Source organism: Rhinopithecus bieti, unplaced genomic scaffold (genome assembly GCF_001698545.2).
Source record: "Rhinopithecus bieti isolate Rb0 unplaced genomic scaffold, ASM169854v2 scaffold_32422, whole genome shotgun sequence".
NCBI classification, from domain to species: domain Eukaryota; kingdom Metazoa; phylum Chordata; class Mammalia; order Primates; family Cercopithecidae; genus Rhinopithecus; species Rhinopithecus bieti.
In genome coordinates this window covers 1,775,837-1,797,276 of record NW_016814631.1, presented here as the reverse complement: position 1 = coordinate 1,797,276, position 21,440 = coordinate 1,775,837, and the positions used below count along the sequence as shown (strand labels likewise).

The window sequence follows — 21,440 nt, the reverse complement described above, 5'->3', positions numbered from 1 at the left end:
TCTTTTACCTTTTGTAGTAAAATAAAGATTCTTGATTTCCTCTTTTCACATTACACCATTAAGAATTTATTTTTTCAAAGCCGGGCATGGTGGCTTATGCCTATAATACCAGCACTTTGGGAAGCCTACATGGGAGGCTCGCTTGAGGCTGTTTGAGACCAGGCTGGCAACATTACAAGACCTCGTCTCTACAAAAAAAAAAAATTTAAAAAAATTAGTTGGGTGTGGTGGTGCTCATCTATAGTCCCAGCTACTCAGGAGGCTGAGGCAGGAGAATTGCTTGAGCCCAGGGGTTTGAGGTTACGGCGAGCTCTGATGGCATCACTGCACTGTAGCCTGAGCAAAAGAGCAAGATCTTGTCTCTAAAATCGTACAAGTTTTAAAAAGAACTTATTTGTTTCAGACTATCTTCAAATGCTCACAAAAAGACATTATCTCGGAGATCTATCTTGTTTCAAACTCTGGACTTATCCACATTTGTGACTTCTCCTGAGTACTGGGATAGCTCTGAGAGACAGCTCCCTGGGTGGCCTTGTACCAACACAGACTCCTCCCTTTCTTGCCTGTAGCTCTCTAGAATAACTGTAGACTGTGCTGGAAGTGCAACGTCTGAAACAGGGACTGGCCAGAACAGCTAGGGCTCTATTCCAGTCTCCCGCAGAAATGGGATGCCTTTCAAAGCTTTAGTTTCTTAAAGCCGAGAACAGGATGCCTTCCGGGGTCCCTCAGCTGCAGTGCAAGTAGGGCACATGCAGACAAGATTCCATCTGCCCTGGGCAGCTTTCCTGAGCCTTGGGGGATGCAGCTTGCCCTGACTTCCGGGTTTCTATTGTCCCTTGCTGCCTATCTGTAAGTAATAAATCTGCTTCATGTAACTTATACGTGGGGGTGTTCTGTCTCATTAGACTCAGATGATTTGGTAACCAGTGCACTTAAACCTGCTTCACAAACCCCACTTGGGGCCCAGGTCCTGTAAAGGGTGGATGGTTGAACCTAAATAAGTAATCTATCCATCTGCCATCAGTGGTAGAAGGGCTGCCTATCCCCTGGGGGTCAGATCAAGCTCTCCTCCACACAAAGGCTACATTTTACCTGTGACAATAGTTCCCAGAGCCTACAGTTCAGATAACCAAATGAGCAACCCTTGCAAAGCAAAGCAAAGCATCTGCAAACCTGCCTGTCAGCAGCACCTGATTCCTTTCTTTGCATAAACCCTGTGGCATACAGAGCAGCCTACACTGCTATTTTAGATGGAGAGTTTATACAATGTAAAAATGTAAAGCCCACATCTGTGGTTCTCAGCCAATATCGAAAACGTACAACCATTTAAAACCAGGAAGACATTCGGCTTTCTTAAACTGTTGAAAACAAACCCAGCATTACTCAGGTCTACTCGCTAGAATCAGATACCCAACCTCTATCTATGCTATTTAGTCTTCACAGAGAAATAGGAATATTGTGGAACATTTAGTTTTGCTGTTATTCCTGCCCTTCTGTGCCATTCAGAGGCACAGTCAGTGTTCTTTATGTGTCAGGAGCTATGCTAGGTATCAGTAATTGAAGATAAGAAACATGGTCGGATTCTTCAAATGCTGCAACCTAGCTGAGCAGTTGAACACAGCACAGTCAAAATCACGAGATTACAAAGATGAAGACAGAACTAGGGGAAAACAGGTGAGAGGGAGAATCAGACAGACTTCACAGGAGCATGACATATGAGCTGAGACAGAAAGAAGGACAGAGAAGGAAGTAGTGGTGGCCATAGGGGTGTGACTGTGCCAAGTGCATGCAGGTGTGGCTGCAGCTGGTATATGAGGCACATTTGTGCAAACTAGAAAAAAATGATGTCCCTTCTGGATGGATATAGCCATGTGGAAACACTCTGTTGAGTTCACTGAACAACCTGTCTAGGAATGGTTGGTAGTCTGCAACACCTGGGGCACTGTGTTTGAGAAGCGGTAAGGCATGTGATAATATAGGAGGGTTGTGAGGCATCTTAAATGCAATGCTAAGGAGTTTGGACTAGACTGCAGGCAGTGGGGAATCATTGCAGTTTTTAATTCAGGAGTGGCCCACAAGAAAGACATATCTTAATTCTGTTGGCTAAATGGAGAATGGATTAGGATTGAGGGGGGAGGCCGGGAATGAAATGAAAATGTCCAGTTCATGACTTACAACAATAGTCCAAGCATGAGATGATCGAGGTCTAGATCACAGCAGTGCATCCAGTGGTCCTAACTCAGTAGAAAAAGAATAGGATAAGTAAAGGTAAAAGAGCTTGCAATAGGGACAAAGTGTAGATTTAGTGGGAAATGGAAGGGGGCTCCATGGTTGCAAATAGTATTCAAGATCCCAAAGACAGACTAGTTTTATCCATATGCTAACAGAGTTCAAAATGTGAAACATCTAGGGTGGAATTTATGATTCCTTGTTGTCCTGTGGGATAGCAAGTGGGTAGGGTATAAGATGATCTTAAGTGATAAACCAAAGCCTTCAGTGAATATCAAGATGTGATGAGAATATTGTCAATGATGGGAAAGGAATGAAAAATACAACTAGTAATACAACTGTGGGAAAGCCAGGCTGTGGCTAGATTGGGTATGAATATCAAACATGGCATTAGTGTGGGACACTCGACACACATTTGATATTTCTGGGTTTCAACTCTCTAATCTCTGTAATACAATTAATGATGTGTTCTCATAGGATTGATATAAAGTAGTGGTTGGCAAACTATGGCCTGTGGGCTTAATTCACCTGCTGTCAAGTTGTATAGGAATCCAGCTACTTCCATTGGTTTCCATAGTGCCCATGGTTGCTTTCTCACCAAAACAGCAGAGCTGAATAGTTGCAACAGAAACCTTATGGCCCACAGAGCAGAAAACAGTGACTCTCTGACCCTTTACAGAAAAAGTTGTAGAGTCAACACCAAAAATCACCAAGCTCAGTGTATGGCACATAGCAGACACTCAATACAAATATAAATTTCTCCCCTCCTGCTATTTTGAGAAAGTCATATTAATCACTGAGGGGACATGAGAAAGTACTTTTCACTTCATGAACCTGGCCTGCAGGGAACAAGTTCCTTTTCTTCCCCAGGTTGGGAAGGAAGCAGTATTGTTAGAAAAGAACTGGTCTCAGAACAAGAAGATATAGTAAGGGTTGCAAGAACACTCTGATGATACTAGGAAGTTGTATCCATACCTCACAGAGGACTTTGAAAACAGAAGCTAATACAGCCTTGTGAAAAGCATCTGTTACTGTATTAGGTATCAATTAACAGTCTCTTTCCCCAGAGTTAAATTTCTGCTCAAAACAGAAGGCTCTGGGGATAGTGATGCTATTATGAGAAAGCGGAAAGTAAAACCAGCTTAACTTGCACAGCCTGAGTTCACGGATTAAAGGAGGGCAGACGGTGGGTGAAGAAGCAGCTTCTCTCAAAGGGAGAGGAAAATTATTATGTAGATGCTGATTTTAAAGAGTTGATGAGAGAAAATTCTACCTTGTCTCAGCCTCAGATGCTTTAGGATAAAGAAAAACACACACCTCCTTTATAGGTTAAAATCCAAATGAAATTCATGTGGAGGGTGAGCTAGCTTCTTCAATTCAGACTCTTACAATATTCAATTTTGTGAAAATTTAAGTAGACATCAACTCATGAAAAGATTTACAACCAGATGAAAAAGAATTGTGACGTCTGACTGGAGCCAAAGAAATTCAATAGAAAATCAATAGGTGTTCAGTAAAGTATAACCCAAACAGTCCTAGGTGAGGAGGGCTCTCGAGGAGCTCAGTGGGGCTCTGAGCAGAGCAGGCAGTGGGACAGGAGCTAAGAAGCAAGTATGTAGAAATTAACAGAACCTCCTCAGGCAGAGATAAAATAATGGCTGAAGGAAGAAAGAAAGGCATTTCCTTATTTGGGCCGTGCTGCAATGAAAATGACATCTGCATATTTTCCAAATTCCCATTGGTGGCAATATGGTGCCTTAGAGAACCTCTTCTGCACAGAAAGTACACCATGAGGCCACGCCACCACAGCCAGGTCAGATAAACAGCAAAGGCCTGTCATCTGATCTTCATGCTCACTTATTTTTAAATGTATGCATCAAAGTGCAACCAGGGAGAAAAGCTCATCAAAGCTTTGGCATTTGCCAAATAACCAAGACAGGTAAACAAAGAATCCAAAACAGTTTTTTTCCATTATAATATTTATTTCTTTAAGCTCATTAATACACTTGATATATTATTAAAATCTGCCTATCAAAACAGTTTACTGCCTTAAAGTTTCCTCAGGCTAATCTGTATATAAAACTATTTTTAAAAGTTGTGTGTGACTAACACTTGCTAAATATTCCATGCAATTTAAAATATTTATAATGGCTCATAAGCTAGAGTCTGAAAAATAAAGACTAGGACTTAAAGCAGATTTTTTTTTTGCTTTGAATTTTAATATTACTCATAATGCAATAACCTTACTTATATAACACAATAATTTTCACACCTGCAGAATTCTTTTAAGAAATATAATAAACTGTGTTAGCTTTTTTATATAGCAAATATGAATGGCAAATTCATGTTATCCTAGACTCTGGCCTACTATTTCATATTTCCACTGCATACATAGTTCATTCCATCTGTAGTATGGCAAATTATCACCTTTCAGAAAATAAGATTACCTACTAATGTTTCTCTGCCTGTAAGCTAAAACATGCTCTGAAACAGAACAGGTTGCTCACCTCAAGGATATTATGTAGGGTCTCTGCTGGTTTCCCAAAGTGAAAGAAAATTGCCATTGTATTAATGAAATACATCTAATTTATCACAGCATGAATCTGTTGCTGTTCTTCATAGTTTCATTGATTTATGTTTTAATTCAACCAAATCCTGAATAAAACTACATGCTATGACATGAATATACAAGTTAGATAGTCCTATATAAAATATTGCCAGAAACAAATGCAATTCTAAGATACAAACTAAAATTTGAATGTTTTACAAAATCTATATTTGAAGAATCCATTTGGTTGAGAACTTAACTTAGATGACACCAGATGGGACAACTGCCCTTCAATATTCCAAATTGAGCTCTAGATAGTATATTGATTAAAGCTAAAATGATGACTTGAAGGCTAGGATTCTTCCTCTCCTGTGCAAATATCCTGAGGTTGGTTGCAGTGACAGATGCTGCAACCAAGCAAACCCATCTGGAGCTGCACCGGGTTGACTTGGCTGTCCTTGGCACTGCTGTGGCGTAGGCTTGAAGTAGTTATTTAAAGTGGCATTCAACACTTGTGGTTGCATCACGAATGACTCAATGAGAGAGAAGTTAAAGCATGAAATCTAGGTGGCAATGACCTCTAGCGTCCTGAAACAAAATCTTGGGAGACTAATAAAAATATTTCTTCCTTCTATTCTTGGACCATTAGAGCGCTTCCTATGAATTTTCATGCCCTATCAGGTTATCACAAAAGTTTGTATTCTGAACGGGCTGACTGTCTTATGTGGATGACAAAGTTGCATCTACTCTAAATTGCCAAATACATGCTGAAGTTCATTGCTTTTTCTGCAAGTGGGTTCTTTATAATAGAACATACCCTAATGGAGAGGTGGTAGTATGTAAAAGTAACATCTCTCTTTCTCTCTCTCTCTCTCTCTCTCTCTCTCTCTCTCTCTCTCTCACACACACACACACACACACACACGGGCACATACAATAGACTTTGTCTGTGCCACTCAGTGTGGGCTGCTGCTACCAGCTTCAGCCACCCTAGACACAGAAACTTGACAAACATCAGTTGGGTTCAGGTACCTGTCCTTAGTAATATCCACAGGAATCCTTTTACTTAAAACTTTCTAAAGACATTAAAGGAAATGATTTAAGTGTAAAAATACACTCATTTTATGCATTAGTTAAGGAGTTAACTTAAACCTAGATATATACACAGCCTATAAATAAATACTATATAGGTGGAAAGTCTGGTATAATTCTGTTAGTTCCTAGTATCTCCTGGAAAAACTTTAGAGAGATGAAAGCAAATGTCTTCCTCTTCCATTTTTCTATTTCCTGCCTCTGTGTCAGTTACTACATGTCTCTGTTCCTCATTCATCCATAAGTAGCTGTTTTATTCTAGCTTCATTATGTTTGTGTTAAGCCTGACATTACCATTGCAGAGAAGTCTCAGTCTCTTCAAGTCCTTCAACGTTCTGCTTATAAACTCTAAAGTGATCATCAACTACAGTCCAGGAGACACTGGGAAAGGAGGTTAAGAACTGGATGTTGCTGATAGATACAGTAAGTGCAGCTTGCCGCCAATGCCCACATACTATGTGGAACAGCTTGCTGGTGTGGCATGGGGTCACCTTTGTCTTTCTCTGACCTGCTGCAGAGGGAGGAAGAATTTTAATGACCAAACAGGCTGTTAATGGGCAAAAATAATTCCCAAGCTTACTGCTATCTTAAAAAGCTTCTACCACCTCTTAGAATACTCAGATAGAATATTTTTAATGAGGGATGTGTCCTGAGAGCTTTATAAATTTCTACTATGCCACATAATCTCCCTTATAAATACAGTAACATTTAACGAGAGCTAGTGCAAATAACAATGAGGAGAAAGAAACAAATTGAGTAAAGTGGACAGCGTTGGGTGACGAACTAAGCTTGCTCCCTCTCAGTCACTAGCTCCTATACACCAAGCTCACATTATACATAATGCAGATTTATGCCTCGGGGCATTACAGATTACCGAATGCCATGGAACTCTATGGTTATTCTCAAATAGAATCAAACCACCAATGTTAAGTCAATGCTCAAAACAAAAATAACTATTGTAATCTATGGTTATTTCATGAATTGTATTTTAGCAACTTTTTTTTTTCCTTTAGAACCATGTTTTGATCACAATTTTTTTTTAAATCAACTTTGTTAATTATGATAAAGGAAAACACCTTCCTTTATCCGAATGATCAATTCAAAGGGGTATACAGACAGAGTCTCTAAGTTAAGAATGGCTCTTACTTGGGGTCAGTTAAAATGTCAGGTAGGGCCAGAAAGGCAAGTTTTAAAAATTATGAACATATTTTGTTTACGAATTTCAAACTCTAAAAAATTATAAGATTGTCATTTGTTAATTAAATAATTTGAAACATTTTGTGGAAAACAAAGCATTCTTTAGAGTTACTGTGATGATTTAAAATACGTTTCTTCTCGTTCTGTTTTTTGCTCTGAATTATTTTAAATTTTATTTGAATAATTAGTGTATGTATTTCCAGTGGACTGCCTTTTTTGTGGAACAAACTAGAAATGTAGAGGAATTAAAGTTAATAAAGTGCCCAAAGCTGTTTAGTTTTCATGATTCAATTTATGCAATATCTAGCATTCAATAAAATATTCAATATTTTATATGTGATATGTAATATTCAATAAAACTGACTAATTCAACACTCCTTAACAAATAATCCTATAGGATCTCTGGGAAGAGAATATTTTGTTTCATATTATATGCCAAATATTTCTATAAAATATAAAAGTGGCTAAGAAAAAGGAAAATATCAGTGACATTCAAAATAGCATCTTCTCATGTTTAGTCCCAGTATAACTAACTGCTGTATCTATACCATATCACAATCACAATGCTAATCAATAGTATGACTATTAGTATATCAATATATACCATATATATCAATGTATCAATCCTTATAAGATTCTCTGCAACATGCTGGGGCGCGGGTGGGGGGAAGCTAAATAGTAACAATATAAACAAACATGGATAAGACAATGACCAACCATCTCCTTGAGGAATCAAAGCAATTTCACGTACTTATCAGATGGACTTTCAGATTGAAGTTCCACTAGAGAACATAAATGCTTAAAAGTAAACAATACAGGGTGGCTACCTGAAGTCAAGGTATATGCCCCATGGGAAATTTCTTATAAACTCTTAGCATTTGGAAAGTATTTGTTTTTCTTCTTCCTTTTAATGATAGATAAAGCTCAGATAAGAAGACTTAATCAAAAACAGTATTCAAATCCTTCTAGAGTATTCCAAAGTGGACAGTGTTAAATATTGCAACCTTCCTTCATAATACTTACGCTTACCTAAAAGAGTAGATCATTTATTTTACAAACACTCTCACTTGAAATAAAGAAAACAAACTTGCTAATAATCAAAGCAGTGTATATAAATTTTCAAAGCCAGAATATTTAAATACTGCTGATGTACTCTATTTTGTGATAACACTAAGTAATATAGAAATAACTCATTTTTTAACATTGAAAATGATAATTACTGTATTTATTGAGGTTTAAAAAATAAAGCTTGAAAATAATCTGATGTCTTTTAATATTAATGAAAACTAATGATTTTTCTAAAGAGATGGAAAAACTGCTTGGATATTAAGACTAGCCCTCTTCAGATGCAACCAAGAAGCAAAGAGGAATAAAAAAGTGCATGATTCTTGGGTAATTTACTTTTTCAAAAATATTCACTTGCAAGGTGATGACTTAGTTCATTGTGCAAACTGGGACACTTTGAAGAGTAAAAAGAAACGCTATTAATAATTAGACATGGACAAAAGGTATTAGCCAAGACTATCTCCATAAAACCAGAACATATGGTACCCTAGGTTACAATGGGATGTGGGGGTGTGAGCTTTTTATGACTTCTTCTTCTTCTTTTCTTGCCCTTCTCTCCCATGACCAAATGTGGCCAACTGAACAGTGGTTAAGTTTTCAGGGCAGCCTTTCCGGGAAAGCAGAGAAGCGTGGATCTAGAAATAGGATCACTACAGCTAAAAAACGTATTTGAGGCCGGGCGCGGTGGCTCAAGCCTGTAATCCCAGCACTTTGGGAGGCCGAGACGGGCGGATCACGAGGTCAGGAGATCGAGACCATCCTGGCTAACACGGTGAAACCCCGTCGCTACTAAAAAATACAAAAAACTAGCCGGGCGAGGTGGCGGACGCCTGTAGTCCCAGCTACTCGGGAGGCTCAGGCAGGAGAATGGCGTAAACCCGGGAGGCGGAGCTTGCAGTGAGCTGAGATCCGGCCACTGCACTCCACCCCGGGCGACGAGCGAGACTCTGTCTCAACAACAACAACAACAACAACAACAACAACAAAAATTTGAGACATTTAAACCAAAACCCAATGGTGTTTTCTATCTTATCTGTTTTATTTTCTTATGCCTTATTTCTTTCAGGTTTATGACCTGTTAGTCTTCATGGATGATACACTTTACGAAAGGGAAACGCAAATCTTCAAGCTAAACCTCTGCAGATTGGCCAAGTTCTTTTAAATTCTATCATCTGTTAACATCTCTGAACTCTTATGCTATGTTATTGGAAGAACACAAACAGCTTAATCTGTACAGATGGGATGCAGAGAGGAAAGGGGAAGAAAGGAAAATGATAAGCCACCAATAAAGAAACAGTATGACTAGCATAATAATTAGCCCACTGCAGATAAGAATGAGAGTACTGCTCAGTACAAAGAGGTGCCTCAATGCAGAGGAGAGCACTGCACGGTACACAGAGGGGTCTCAATGTAGAGGAGAGCACTGCACAGTACACAGAGGGCCTTCAATGTAGAGGAGAGCACTGCACAGTACACAGAGGGCCTCAATGTAGAGGAGAGCACTGCACAGTACACAGAGGGCCTCAATGTAGAGGAGAGCACTGCACGGTACACAGAGGGGCCTCAATGTAGAGGAGAGCACTGCACGGTACACAGAGGGGCCTCAATGTAGAGGAGAGCACTGCACAGTACACAGAGGGGCCTCAATGTAGAGGGGTATCTGTGTTGTTCACACTGCATCACTTCATGTTTTTGGCTCATTTGTGGTTTTAATGCCTGTTATATTTTCTTACCACTAAGATGGTCATCAGAAAACTAAACAAAGTGTTACACAGCCCAAGTTGTTCACTTGGCTGGATCTACTTACAAGCATAACATGTGAAAGTTCTGTTCTTGAACTGAAAGAAAATCACTTATGATTCTGTTTCAATGCCTTCCTTCATTTTTCATTCAAAGCATTAGAATAACTGATCCATACACTATAAATAGAATGAGAATGTTATGTATTCTTTCTCCCTTGATAAGTACACAGTAGTTTTTGTTTTGTCTTGATTTATTTTCTTTTTGCTATTTCTGTGGCTTGAAAGGCCTACACTCTAATTTAGTTGGAATAGGGAGATAGTTCTCAAGGAGTTATCAACAGGGCAACCAAACAGGTACTAGTATCTAAGAAACATAATTTGGGCTCCTGGCTCTGTGGAGAGCTGAATTTCCAAGCACAGACTACCCATCTGCCACCACCAGCTCCCGACTTGATCCAAGGATGGCTATGGTCTCCTGGCCCTTCAGGTGCCGTGCTGCACCATGCCAACAACAATGGACCTGTGGATGTATAGAGGGAATAAGATGCAGGCAAGAAACACGGTTATCTCCTTCCCTCCGTTCCATGCATTTTCAGGGAGAGAAAATTGGTGCTAGTGAGGAGGAATAAAAAAACTTACATAGTACCATCATTTGTGGCCCTCTGAACTCCATTTTTCGTTTAACTTAATTTTTCTCTGTAGGTGGCTATTGATGAAAAAAAGTGGAGAAATATTTCTCTAGTCAATCATTCCCCACTTTTCTTAAACTAAAATAAAGCCAGTTCCTGAGGGGCACAAGACATGTATGTGCGTGTGTATGTGTGTGTGTGTGTGAGAGAGAGAGAGAGAGAGAGAGAGAGAGAGAGTGAATGAGAGAGAGAGGAGGAGGGGGAAGAGGAGTGGGGGAAAGGGAGGGAGGAAGTAGTGGCTATGCATAAATGAGGAAACTTAGGAGTGGAAAGCAGGTCCTAAACCATGCCCCCACTTGACCTGTATGCTGCCCCGAAAAAGCTGCTGTGTGCTCTCACTGTTTGGTTCAGATGAATAGAAAAGTGTTTCCGCAGATTTCGCCTCCTGCTGTTCTTATCCAATAAGGGCTGCTTACGTTCTAGCTTCCTGACCTGACACCTGAGATCAGCCTGTTGTCTGGCACTGCCCAGCACACACATGCACTTATGCTCTTAGAGGGAGTCTTCCCTCAGAGGACTCAGCCATGAGCCCAGATTCCTGGATTTGCTGGAAACCCAGATGATTTCCTTTGTTCTTGACCTTCTTAAGACATCCAAAGTGAGGGCCCTGTGTGGTACTGATGAGTCTAGTTTCTTTCAGATCTCAGGTGGGCTGTGCTACTTCCTGATTGTTGTTTCATCCCAAAGGCTGAGAATATTGCCTGCCACAAGACCCATTTCTCAAATATGCTTTTAAACACCTTTTAGACTGACGTCACTATATGCAATATTTACAGGGAAATAGCTACTGCAGTTTACTTGGGAAGAAGCCAAGGAAAAGAGAGAAAAATGTTTCCAGTCCAGAGACTGACTAAATTGCCATGACCTGGAAGAGGTACAGGATCAAGTCGATTTCCAATTTTTGCCCAAGAAACTGGCAGCAAGTTGAGCCCTTTTCTTCCCCTTGCACGATCCTATGAAAGGCACACTAAAGTCAGCAATTCCTGTCGTGGTAACCCAGGGAGTCGTTCCAGTCATGCCCTGGGCCCATTCAGCTGAGCCACACATTCACAAACCACCTCAAATTAAACTGTGTACATTATTTCTGTATGAGGGCATGTACAGTCACCAACATACACTGACAAGAGTCAAAAAGACAGAGTCCATCATACAGATATAAACCTGTGTCTCATTACCAAGTCACACCATATCCCAGAGAACTAAGAAATAAGTATTTCTATTCTCCCTGTCATTATGTTTTGAATAGTATGATTATATTTCATGGTTTTATATATGTGTGCAAAAATGTTAATTTGTTAAATGTAATATTTCAGATATACCACATTGTTAAACCCCGTTTTGGCTTTTTTTTCAGGTATTAATATACCAGAACATCCAAGTAAGAGAAGTGGCTCCTTATGTGACACCAGGGAACATGTTCCAAACGAGTTGACTTGTTATTGTCAGAGAAATACCCAAAGACAAAAATAATAGGCCAACTGACCTTGTAATAATTTTTTATATCATAGGGGATGCATATAGCATGGGCTGAACAATTATTACTTAACTGAGTATTTATTTCATATCAAAGAATAGATATTTTAGCCTGTTATGCAACACCTGATAGAGAGGGTCAAATTTTTCCTTCCATACTAGGGATTTGGCAAATAATCTTATAACTTTTATACTTTCTTCATTACAGGAATCTATTAAGTTATACAAAACTGAAAGAGAAAACACACAAATATTTTCAATGATATGAAATCCCAGTTAAAGATAAGAGAATATTTTAAGGATAGTTTTAAATTCTGGAAAGAATGGAGTGTCTAAGTACCTACTTTAATGTGTGTGGCACACATAGAGCATATGTTCAACTAAATTATCATACTGAATAAGCAAAAAACTGGAAAGGCAAGGTCTACAGATATTCTGCTTTAAAGCTATCTTACCTCCTAAGCAAGTGAGGATGAATACGAAGGTTCCAAGCATTCCTACACAAGGGCTTCACAACATAGGAAAGAGCCTGATGTACCCACACAATAAAGTAAATAGTGAGGGCTAGAATATCACCCTATTGCAGCTGTAATATTACTACTTTTTCTTAAGTTGTGAAAATACTATCCACACATACCTGCATTACCACTCCCCTCACCAAGAATTACTCCAGAAAGAAAAAAAAAAAAAAAAAAAAAACAAGTTATAGGACTCGAGAAGAGTACAGGAAAAGGTAGTGGTTTATATAAGACATTACACAGAGCCATTTTTAAAAGGCTCTAAACCTCAGACAAACGAACAATAATTTCACTAAACTACTATATAATCGAATGTAAATAATTTCCATAATATTTCACTATTCAAACAGAGAGGAAAATGTAGACTATAAACAAACATAAATCCTGTATGGAAATTTAGTAAAGAATCAACTTATAGTGAAGATTGACTTAGCTTGATTAACAATGTGGAAACAAATTTACCATTTATAACTGCATAAAATTTTCCAAAACCAACGTCTTTGGCTGCTGGGTAGAGTTTGTAGGTAGATTTCTTGTCTATTCATACAGACACAATTTGAAGCAAACTTAAATAATATGTTGGATGCATATGTAAAGGTCTATTGTAATGAGCTGTGGTCATAGTTACCTTCTTAGAGATTAAGAAATGGCTATTTCTTCTAAAATTTACAGATTAAATGAACTACCTTGTGTAGGAAATCAGGTTATTGACCTTATTCTATCCTTGTGAGAAATTCTTCGGGAAAATATACATATATCTTAAATTTCTTCTGTAATAGTACTTAACTTTAGATATAGGTTAATAATGTCATTATGAACAAATAAACTACAGTAACCTTTCAAATTGTCTTTGACTTAATTGCTTTATTTTTATATAGTTGGCTAACTTTCTCTGGAACTTTTGACGGAACAATGATTTATTCCTTAGTTGCCTAAAGGCTTGAAAGAACTCATTTAACACCCACAATACTCACTTAACTCCAGAATCTGTCTCATTCATTTTCAAAATTCACTCCATATTTTTAGTAGTAACTCAAGTATGTACCTAAACACTTGATATTGGAAAGAGCAGTAGCCTTTCTCAATCAAAACCCACAAATATGGCACATTTATTTTTTTCTTACAAGTTAAGTGAAAGGAAACAACTTATCCAACACTACAAAAAAACCTAAAGTCTTCCATTTGCCACAAAATATGCATTTCTTTGTTATAGACAACAGATATCATTTTATTTCACTTAGGTGCATGTCCTGGCTGGAAAGTAAAATGCCTTTAGAAGTCAACCAGAAAGAAAACCAAACAAAAAGCAGTTTTACAATCATCTGCATTAGCTTATTATTTACATTATTTATGTGCTATAGATTATCATGTAGAATCTTAATTTCCAGTCAAAAATCTCATATGGTCTATTACAAATTCTGAAATCATTACCGTTTGTTTACAAGAGAGAATATATTAGAAAAAACAGTAAATAATCAAAAGAATTCATGTGATGACACACTCTTCCCTTCTCCATTCCGTACTCCATTTTCATCCATTATGCACAAAATGTCAATACTATACCCCTGCAGCTAAAGATGGCTTTTTGAATTTTTACTTATCATTCATACTGCAATACAGAACTAAATATATGGAGTGGAAATTGGTTTGGGCTAACTTTGAAAGCTCTGGATAAAATTAGACAATCACACAGTTGAATTATATACTGGAATTAGTGACAAAAAATTTACTGTGAGATTTAGATACATGCAGTCACAATGGGGAAATATGAATTTGCTTTCATTTTAAGTAAATACTTTATGAACTCAGACATGGTAATACCTCAATTGTAAAAAAAAAAAAAAAAATTCAACAACAGTCAGAAACATGCACTGTTAAAGGAGGCCTCACAAGGGCGGGGAGGGGTACGTGGATGCATTCTGGACATTGACTCATTTTTTACACAGCTTAGTAAAACAGTCCCTTCCTCATGTGTGTGGTGCCTGCCCTCTGAGCTACCTGGGGCCATGCTCTCGTTTCTTTCCTTGATCCTCTACAGAGCCAGGCTAAGAGGTACCTCCTCTCCTTCCAGTGACAGTACCTTCCCTTTGTTCAAGATGGAGCTCAGGCCCTCATCTTCCACAAGACTCAGTGCCTGATGAGTCTGAGCTAGGGCTTTCTCCTCAACCTCCAAGTCACCAACATGATACAGCGCCAGGAAAATGAGGACTCTCTTTCACCCTCTGTTGCTCATGCCCCTTTCTACACACAATAATTATTATTTATGAAAGGGTAATGCCACTTTATGACATTAACCAGGATGAGTTACTATATTGGACTAAATAAGATTTTGGAAAGGAGTTTTTCACTGTCTGTGTAGCTATGCTTTGTTCTGTGTTACTAAAACAGTAAAAAAAAAGTTATACTCTCTTGAATGTAGGTTGCATCTTTTCTGACCACAGACAGGCAAGCAATACCATAGGTTTCATACCTTTGCAGCCACTGATGAGTTAGGTTTCTCCAGCAAGTCCCACAGTTTCTTCCTTTTATCAGGGCAGCAGGTATTATCAAACTCTTCTCCTTCTCGCTCTCGCATAGTCTCTGCCTCTCGCCTCAGTTCTTCGTTCATTTGTTCTTTTTTTTGATGATATCTGGCCTGGCAGCAGGACTCTAAGTAGATCTCATCAATCCCCCAGTAATCAAGTTCTTGGCCAAAAGAAAGTGCACACATTTCTTCCATCATATGGAGTTTCCCTGTCCGGTAGAAATTTAAAATGGAAGTGAAGGCTCCTGGATGCCGATCAAAGAAATACTCGTTCTCGTTCAGATTATAGTCATCGCACACTTCCAGGAGGCTCTCGTGTGTGTTGCAGTCTCGAAGCTTCCCCAGGCGCGTCCTGGGCAGCCTGTCCAGCGTTCTCCACAGGACTTCGTGGTTGAGGCCCCCCACGTTGATTTTAACTCTCCTGGAGCATGTTTTGCTCCGGATAATGTCCACAGGCTCTGGAGGAAGAGAAAGTGTCGACCTTGAAGTCTTCCTGTTTAAGCCCGGGGGAGCCTTTTCTGCCATTTTGAACTAGACAAAGCCGCAGAGCCAGGGTCCTTAAAAAATGAGGTCAACTGAAGCAATATCCTTCTGGGGCAGGCATTTCCACTGACAAAGCTGGAAGAAAGCAACAATCACTTGGTTACTTGCATTTTCCTAGAGTATTTCCTGTTCTATGGGATCATTCTGTTGTTACAAGCAGAAGGTACACTATTAACGACTGAATACAACCAGAAGGTACAATATTAACGACTAGATACTTTTGGAGATATACATCTTTCCTTTAGGATATAGGAAAGGGGGGAAAAGACAACACAGTGTACTACACAGAAGAGGCTGTGTATTCAATGATATATACCTATAGGCTGGCAACTCCCAAACATGTCATGAGAGACCTCTTTCTCAAGCTGCAGACTAAAACATCCATGTGCTTGATCAACTCTTTTTTTTGAGACAGGGTCTCTCTCTGTGACCCAGGCTGCAGTGCAGTGGCACCATCACAGCTCACTGCAGCCTTGATCTCCTGGGCTCAGATGATCCTCCCACCTCATCCTCCCAGGTATCTGGGATGTGCCACCACACCTGGCTAATTCTTGTGTTTTTTGTAGAGACAGGGTTTCTCCATGTTGCCCAGGCTGGTCTTGAACTCCGGGGTGCAAGCAATCCACCTGCCTCGGCGTTCCAAAGTACTAGGATTACAGGGTGAGCCACCGCACCTTGCCCTGATCAACTCCTTCTAGATAAACCACAGACATCTTAAGCTAAACTGACCTAGGTGCCAATCTCCCCAACCAGTTCCTGATCATTCTCCATCTTAGATTTATGGCCTTCCCCATCCCATACCCAGTCACCCTCACTAAAACTCTGTGAAATTCCGATCCATCCGTCCACATCCAAATAAGCACCAAGTCTTACCAATTATACCTCCTAACCATTGCTTAACGCCTCCAACACTGTTACGAAGGTTCCCATTACCACAATGCTGGTTCGAATCCTCAGCATCACTTCCCTAGACTTCTTTTCCTTTCTTTTTTTTTTTTTTTAAACAGAGTCTCATTCTGTAGCCCAGGCTGGAGTGCAGTGGCACAATCTCAGCTCACTGCAACTTCTGCCTCCTGGGCTCAAGTGATCCTCTCACCTCAGCTTTCCAAGTAGCTGGGACTACAGGCTTGCACCACCATGCCACGCTAATTTTTTTTTTTTTATGTCCCAGGCTGGTCTGAAATTCCCAAGCTTAAGCAATCGGCCAGCCTTGCCTACACTTCTAATGCAGGCTTAAATTGGATCCCAAACTCGGGTTTTGTCCACCTAAAAACCATTTTCCACATAGCTATTAGAATGCTCTGCTAAGATACAAATTTGACCTTGCCACTCACATGCTTTAAATCCTGCAAAATGTCATCATTATTGGAATTTATTTTTGAAGTCCTACCAGCACTTTAAAGCCTAGTTAGTCCTAATAGGTCCAGCCTCCTCTCCATCTTCACTTTTCATCTTTCCCTCATCACTATATTCCAGCAACCCCAGATTGCACACAACATTCCCTTTCAAGCTCCTGGCCTTTCCATATTGTGTTCTGGAAACATCTTTCTTGTTTCCTTCTGACTGACCAGTACTTGCTTTTCAAGACTCAGCTCAAACCTCACCTCCTCCAGAAAGCTCTCCATAATATTCCCACTGTGGGATCATGAAACTTCCACCATACCATTGCAATACACCTTTCCCATAGTATGCTGGGAACTCCTGAGGACAAAGACCATCTTTTCTATTATTATGTTCCTATCACCAAGCACAGTGCTTATACAGTGTAGTTTAATAAATATTTAACAGTTAATCCATTCCATAATTATTTTCCACAAGAGAGCTGACCAAAGTAATCTATGTGGCCAGAAAATGCAAAAAAATGGAATTACTGGGATCACTTATTTAAAATGCATCTGTGTTTATATGTTATGTATATATAACATACATCAGAATGTGTGTGGGTGTTGTGTGTGTGTGTGTGTGTGTGTATGTGTGTGTATTCTTCTGCTTCACGGCTCTTTTCTCCTGTATACTAATTCTTTAAAGTATTACTGCTCTTGTAGTCCCTCTTATTGATCCGTTATTCTGATCTGTAGCAGCAAGCATCTTCTTAGTTATCTTCCCCTATAATGTTTTTGCAGAAAATCATAGAGCTTCAAGCAATTCATCCAAAATACCACCTTTAATATAAAACATCATGTTTCACACAGTAAACAGCTTATACTAAAGGGGAAAACTATTAGATTTAAGAGGTCCTTATAATTAGAACTCTCTTTTAAGATACACACCAATTTCTGCATGCCCCTGGCTTCTCCATCCTGCAAGTTAAATTTACTTCTCCATCTGGAGGCCAAAGATCCTCTTGAATGAATACAAGACAAGGTAATGAAAAATGTAGATGGACTATATAAGAATTATTTCAAATGTGGCCAATAAAGACACTTGCATGAGGAATTTTTTCAACTACAGAGTTACAGGAATATTTTCAGCATACACACACACACACACACTTTCATCACACATGACAAAAATGCTTATATTTACAAAAATAAGAAGATCTATAATGATTGAGTAAGCAACTTAAATTCTCTGGGCTTGAATTTTCTAATCTACAAAAAAAGACAATGTTATCTATTTCATGCACAATATTATGATGATTAGATGAGATTGTTGATGTGAAATGCTCACTGCAAGGAGGTATATCTGAATAGAATAAGAATATTCATATTTCTTCCTAAAGTTTGGTTTCCAAGCACTGAAAGAAAACTAAGATTAAAGCTATATTAGTTTCTATTAAATAAAGTCTAGCTTTTAAATTTTCTCTTCACATATATGTTCTGTCTTTCCCATTGAATTATAAGTAAAGGCCTGGGATTGTGGGTCCAAACTTTTCTCTACTGAGCACTGAACCCACACGTAACAGGCACCTCATAGCATCTGTCTTTGGTGCCACTGATGTTCATGTTCTAATTTTATATTCAGGTGATGATGAACAATATATATGTTAAAAATTGAGCAACACTATCAGGATCAGGCAAAAACAGCTGAAAATATTAGAGATAGGGCAATTCTAGTGATTAATCTGAATATGGAGTCTCCATTAAATAACTTAGTTGTAGGTACACTGACATCTCAACAATCAATCATCAAATTGTCCACATAAATAACAAACTGTGAGCTGATGCAGTTTGAATTTGAATACAAATAAAAATAAAATAAATGTACTCTTTTTGAACACCATGTCATATGCTAATATGAAGATAAATCATTTTTGAACTGATTATAATATCATATAAGAGGTTTTCCAGGAAGAGAATTAACTCCAGAATGACACAAATATCTCATTTGTTTGTGGTGAAGGGCATGGTATGCCTTGCTATTTTGAAGAAGTCATTAAAAAAGGAAATGTTATATCATAGTCACTGGTAGGTCACTATTTGTCTTAAACAATTTCACGTGCATTGTGTATAGTGAATTTTCATTTTTGTAGGGTGTATGTCTCAAGTGAAGAGAGGTCATAAGACTTAAATTTCAAAACATCTTCTTCACTGATCAAGAACTTTCTATTATATGAAATCCAGTGTTGATTACAAGTCCCGCAAAAAAAGACACACTGAAATTTAATACCCTTTCTTGATAGCAGGGATAGAGAAACTAAGGGTGAGAAAACAGCCTGTTGATTTGATTTTCTTAAGATTTAAAGATGATCTGCTCTCATTATTGTTACTATGGTTAAAAGATTTTTTATTCTCCCTGGAAAGAATGTTTTGCTTGTTACCTGATAAAGAGTGCAGGCTCAAAGGCATAAGTTCCTGAGCAGTTGAAGAGCTGTGAATAGTGTTCCAAAAGTTAATCAAGCCTTCAGAATAAGCCTATAATAAATGCAAGCTGCAGAGCATAAGCCCTGATCAACAGCGCCTTTGAAACTCACTGAACCTTTCTGCTTGCCTGCTTGCCTTTCTCCCTTCTATTTCTTCTTCTGTGGGTTTCTCTCTTACTATCCCCCATGTCTGTTATGCCACATGCTACCTATCTTTCTTCCTTTGCTTTCCCTCTTTTCCTGTCCTGATCCCTAGATCTTTCCATCCTCACAGCCACTTAAACACAACACCAAACTATATTTTTTCAGACTTATATATACTTCATTAAGTTTACTGTAGCCAATCTTAATATAGAGGCCTCCTGGGCTGAAAATACCTTCCAGGAGATAAAAACATCTAAACAGAGTTGGAGGTCTATGGAATCATAAAAGGGGCTCGCTCTGAGGCTCAGGACACCTCAGTTCCGCATTGCCCTCAATTGCTAATTGAACTTTAATTTCTTCACCCATTAAGTGGTGGCATGGCCATGGCTAAAATTCTTTAATTTCCTATGACACTTAATTTTTTCCTTTCACTGCGATTCTGCTCCTTTTACCTCCCCATGCCCTCCAATCACCATCCTTACTTCAGATAGAAATAAAGTTATAATGCTGCCTCAGTCAATGAAACATTTTCCATGTCTAGTTTCTTGAGGAAGATGGTTTTCATATTTCATTTCAAGAACCTTTACTTTAATATTTATCATGGCTTGAAACAGACTACCTTCAGAACATCATGAAAGTTTCATTTATTTTATTTAGTGTTTAGTTAATTTCTATCTGTTAACTTTTCATTTTAAATTTATGTCCTTTTCTGCCATATAAATTTTACTTCTAGCAATGAATCTGCCAGTTCCCTGTGGGTAAGGGTATTGTGTTTTACGACCCTAGAGCGTTCGCAAAATTTACGTTTTTAATTTCAGTAATTAAAGTGGATATGATGTATTTTCTCATCATGCTTTTGTAAGTGAATTTATGTCTATCATAATGATTTTTACCCCATAAAATTAATCATGCAGTTCAATTCTGTATATAAGTGTAATATAAAATGCAATAATTCAGTGCTTAAATTGTGTAGATATTATGCAACTGTGAATAATTTATAAACATAAATTGTCAGTATAAACAGAAGACACTTTTGTTTGAGACCTCAGAACACATGTTTTCATGTCAAGGGCAAAATTTTAGTGAATATTTTCTTTCAGCAGTTTGTTGATTTATTTCACCTCATTCAATGAATTGAAAGTTAAGCTTGCTACAATCAGTCAGCCAGCGCGAATGTACTCAATATCCCTTCATTAGTCTTCTAGAGAAAAAAAAAAGTGGCTCTGTAAACAATAAACAACAACAAACATTTGAGTTTTGCACAGCTGCACCCTGCTTCTACAGCAGCGTAGCATTATGCTGCCACCCGCTCAGGGCCAAAACTGACAAAACATAACTTTCTCATCATGGCATCTTAATTACAGCTTGAGGCTCCAGGTTTGGAGGGGGAGTGGGGTTTACTGTAGTCTCAAGAATACTAGCATTATGTCATACACTTGACACTTCCTTCATGGAGCCAGGCAGGGTAAGTCACATGTGCGATCCTGTGAAGATAAAAAGCAAACCTTTCTAAAGATGTAAGCGATGTTTAACATTTCATTTTTGTGTTGCTAGAACATGCTGAGCAGGCACTGCAAACAAACAGCTCTGAGACCTTTAAGTCTGTATCACTGCATATATAGCTCTAAGGCATTTTCTTAAATTTTCATGTACAGCATTAAGTAATAAGTTTCTGTAGAAACTATATTTCAGAGAACCACAAGATGATCTGCAGTAGATATCTGAAGAGAAAGGCATCATAACTGTTAGCTGAAGATTAAATCAGTGTATGTTTTTTAATTCCATTGTTGGCTGCAATTTTTAAAAGCACTTCCAAAATTTACTAATAAAAAACCAATAACATTATAACAACTTAAAACATATGTATATATTTA

The 21,440-nt window shown here is 38.5% G+C and overlaps 1 protein-coding gene across 1 annotated transcript in view; it reads right to left on the bottom strand.

The window, feature by feature from the left end:
* The window catches only part of KCNB2 (potassium voltage-gated channel subfamily B member 2), a 413,989-nt gene that overhangs the window by 368,429 nt on the left and 24,120 nt on the right, over positions 1-21,440 (bottom strand). The window contains exon 2 of the mRNA XM_017851597.1: positions 15,024-15,695. Coding sequence (XP_017707086.1) covers positions 15,024-15,602 — 579 coding nt within the window. The 5' untranslated portion in view covers positions 15,603-15,695. The remainder of the gene's footprint in view (positions 1-15,023; positions 15,696-21,440) is intronic.